Source organism: Mastomys coucha, unplaced genomic scaffold (assembly GCF_008632895.1).
Source record: "Mastomys coucha isolate ucsf_1 unplaced genomic scaffold, UCSF_Mcou_1 pScaffold9, whole genome shotgun sequence".
NCBI classification, from domain to species: Eukaryota; Metazoa; Chordata; class Mammalia; order Rodentia; family Muridae; genus Mastomys; species Mastomys coucha.
In genome coordinates this window covers 55,831,196-55,835,233 of record NW_022196915.1, presented here as the reverse complement: position 1 = coordinate 55,835,233, position 4,038 = coordinate 55,831,196, and the positions used below count along the sequence as shown (strand labels likewise).

The 4,038-nt window shown below is 45.2% G+C and overlaps 1 protein-coding gene across 3 annotated transcripts in view; it reads right to left on the bottom strand.

Annotated features, from left to right (window-relative positions):
- The window catches only part of Nkx2-6 (NK2 homeobox 6), a 4,410-nt gene extending 2,596 nt beyond the window's left edge, over positions 1-1,814 (bottom strand). Inside the window, exon 1 of one of the 3 annotated variants that reach the window (XM_031361544.1) lies at positions 1,571-1,814. In XM_031361544.1, the coding sequence (XP_031217404.1) occupies positions 1,571-1,814 (244 nt within the window). Of the gene's footprint in view, positions 1-1,200; positions 1,256-1,566 lie in introns of those variants that run through there. The other 2 variants (XM_031361545.1, XM_031361546.1) reach the window with 2 other exon arrangements.
- Positions 1,815-4,038: the final 2,224 nt, after the last annotated feature.

The following is a 4,038-nucleotide window of genomic DNA, read 5'->3' as shown; positions in this document are numbered from 1 at the left end:
GCCCAGGGAACTGAATATTTAGTGTACACTACAAAAAACCCATACATTTCTTTTTGAACACAACAAAAAGTGTGTGTGTGTGTGTGTGTGTATTGCTTTCCTGGGGGTGCTTAGGAATACGGGACCTTAGTTGCAGATGACCCCCTCAGAATCTTGGAACTTGATCCAAAATGCATGGACAAGAAGAGCGGTCCAGGAACCCATCCTTAGCTTGTGGAAAGAGAAGGGGCAAACAAGGAATTTGTATTCTGGTAGCTTCTACAATAATCCAGGTGGTATTTATAGACAGGGAAACCCTGCTATTGGAAAGAATGAATTGGACTGCCTTCTCACCCAGCCTCCAGGCTCTGGTGGCTATTCCCACCAGTCTGAAGTGGGGAAGGGAAAAGTTTGGCACAACCAGTCTCCCCTACCAAGCCAGACCACGGATAATCAAGGCCACAATCTACCCAAGCAAAAGGTAGTCTTTGGAGTTATCCTCTGACTTGAGGCTGTTTATCACTGGTCCCCCAGAAGAGAACATTACATTTTGTTGTGTTCAAAAAGAAATGTATGGGTTTTTTGTAGTGTACACTAAATATTCAGTTCCCTGGGCATGGGTCTGCTAGCTTAGAGGTGCTTTTAGCTTTGCTAGAAAAGGTTGTTTCTCTCCCAACAGCTCCAGCCCCAGCACACCCCTTGTGTCCCTTAACTGGCAAGGTGGCAACCTGTCTTCTACCACTGTGACAGCTGCCCAGGTCCCACCCCAGCCTGGCCCTGAGGGCTGTTGGTCAGGGAAATGGGTCATCTTGATAAACTTCACCAAAAAGACATTGGACCTGCATCTGCACCTGAATCTATGCTTTTCTGAAAGCAGGGTTCAGAGCTCTCCAATTGTTTCCAAGAGGGCACAGGGTACCTTTGTATCTGTTTGTTTACCGGTTTTGCATTTTTTAATTTAACCTTTAATGTGTCCGTTGTTCTTTGAGGAAGTAAAAAAATCAATTTTCATTGTGTAAAAATGGAATTCAAGGAATCGAGAAGACACTCCCTGTTCAGTCCCCTCTGTCCTACCTAAGCTATGGTCTATCGAATCCAGGGGCTCTCATTAGTAAATTGTGTTTATTTTCAGTATTCAACACACACATTTCTTATCTCCCATATCCTCTACAGAAAAGTGTGTGTGTGTGTGTGTGTGTCCAGATGTGTAAATCAACATACTCCAGGATGTTTCGTCCAGGAAGATTCAGGCTCGGGCAGGTAAGGGCAGTGGTGATGAGATCTGGGGGTGGGGGAGCTCTCATAACCTGGCTCCATCGGAATCCTGTCTTTGTGGTTATTAGAGGGGTGGCTGTGGGAAGAAGCATCACAAACTTCAAGTCCGTAGGAGGCAGGACTAGGAACAGGGAGGTTGTCTTTTGAACTTCGAAAATGAGGGGGGCGCGGTAGGATGGGACTCCCAAAAGATGCACTTTCTCCCTCATTGATAATGAGGGGGGCGCGGTAGGATGGGACCCCCAAAAGATGCACTTTCTCCCTCATTGATGACCCACTCCCTCAACAATGCCTGTAGAAAAGAGTGCTTACTTACGCGGCTCCCTCACAGGATTCGAGTCCATCTCCAGTAGTGTCTCCCAGGCGCTCGGAAAAGGGGCTTGTGTCCTGTCGCTGCTCTCAGACCCTCCAGATTCCAACTTCATTCTTAGGTACTGAGGCTTTACTGGGTTCCTATGCAACTCCCATTGTGACGGGGTCTTGGAATCGTTCTGTTCGAGCTCCAGCCTGAGGATGTCTTCTACCGAGAAAGGGGTGGAGGCCACAGGGCTCGGCAGCATCTCGTAGCCGAAGGGCGGAGTTGACAAGTTCTCGACCACAGCCAACTTCCCCCAACTTCCCCTCTGTGGTGGCAGTCCTAATCGATTCCAGGATGCACACTCAAGGCCCTGGACCGCGCCTTCCCTTGGTCCTGTCTGCAGGCTGGGGCTCCAGGATTCGGTGATAAGATCGCGGTCCTCCATTGGTTCCCACAGAAACCACGTGCTAACCCTGAGCCTTCCGACTCAAAAGCTGGTAATCTGGGCCCTTCGGTTGGTCCTCAGTCTCTCCTCACCTTTTTTGGGAGGTTTGGTTCCTACTGACATTTCTCAAAAGCAAAGACAGAAGAGAGAGGCTTGGCTCTTATTTCAAGAGGGTACAACAGAGAGCTCGCGAGGGGTCCGGTCTGAGGGGAGCCTGCTAGAACCTTTTACTTGGATTACCTGGATCGCACTTGTGGGGGCATTTTAGGGCAACCAGTCCATCTGTTTTTCTCCCGTTAACACTCTAGAGGAAAAGGAAAATCTGAGGATAGAAAGCTGGAGAGTCCCGGAGATGTGACAAGCGTGGGGTTCTCAGCTGGCGCAAAGCTGGGTTTCTTCTCGGGACACTAAGGACCAATACAGCAGGAGGAGCAAGTCTTTTTGAGTCCAGCAGCACCGCTGGAGTCTTGTCACTTGACAGGGAAGGGAAATTGAGGCGCAAAGGCTGTGTTGGGGGAGCTCTGGACATCTTTAAGTATTTCTGGATTGGTTGGGAAGTATGGAAAGCTCTTGCCCCAGAAGTGTAGAGATAGGTTCATTTCATGTCTTTACCCGGAATTCATCTCCTTTCTCTGCCTTAAAGCTTGAACACGCTTGTGTAAGTGGGAATTTTTACCCAGTCTTAAATCTTCAGAACTGGGACACAGCTTGGGCATGGTGTAGTGTCTCCATGAAGAGAACGGTCAGGAAGACAGAGAGAGTGAGCAGATGTGATCATGTAGGATGAACAAAGGATGAACGTCTTCGTGAACGTTTTCATGAACGTTTTCATGAGGGCAGAAGTGTCCACTGGAGGGATAATAAGTAAGACAACGAACGTGTAAACAAGAATTCTTCGCTGCTGGAGCTCATGCGAATGAAATCAACAAACCCGGTTTTGGTGTTACATTCCCAAAACAGGATGGAAGGATTTTTTTTTTTAATCATTTAAAAGAAAAAAAAATCTCACTATGAGATTTAAGGGATTTTCAGATAATATGTTTTCTAAATCTTCTCACAAAAATTTACAGTTACACAAGAGATTTAGATGTTATTTCCTGAACTCACCTACCCTTCTCCCGTCAGAAAGCACAAAACCTTAAGGAATTTATTTCTTGGAAAGGGGCTGCAAACGTGGAAGTGGAGATCAGAGGGAGGGTGTCAGTGGGTCCCAGGAATCCCGTTCAAGCATCTTTAGTTTCTGAACCCTCTCCCAGGTCTGGACAGCACACAATTTTGAAAAACAAAAACTTCACAAAAAAAATTCAGCAAATTTGATTTTTGCCACTAAGTAATTGTGTAATTATTTCACATACATATTATACAAACTTTATGATGAAGCTATATGCTTCCAGCTCTTTCTCTCTCTCTCTCTCTCTCTCTCTCTCTCTCTCTCTCTCTCTCTCTCTCTCTCTCTCTCTCTCTCTCTCTCTCTCTCTCGGACAGAAACACAGATGAGAGATGGGAGGGGAAAGACGATTGCAGAGGTGGTCCTGCTTCTTATTAGCAAATGTGCCTATAGTGTTTCCCACAAATAGTGCTCCTCACTTTTTGTCCTCAGGGATCTCAAATCTTGTGATAATCTAAACACATTTTAAAATTTTTTTTCCTGATCAAAATATTATGCATACTCTGGAAAAGTGGAAAAATTGGGGGGAAAATTTGAAAACTTCTGCGTAGAAATAACTTTCTTGTTTAGTTTTGCATGCGCTTAAATTTACAAATATATTCATTGGTTTTTCTGAATATGATTCAAAGTAAAAATTAAAATGTCTTACATTACAGATGGACCTTAACAGAATGAGTTCATAAATTTAGCTAATACTGATTTTTCCCATCATCATTAATAAGGCTTTATCTTTCTTTATCCCCTCCCATATAACCTTAGTATACATATGTAGAGGAAAAATTGATGAAGCATTTTAACTCTCATTAAAGACTTCTCCTGGGACTTCTTTGGAAAACTGTGCTATCGAACCCTCCTCCCAGAGGTGCGGGGGGG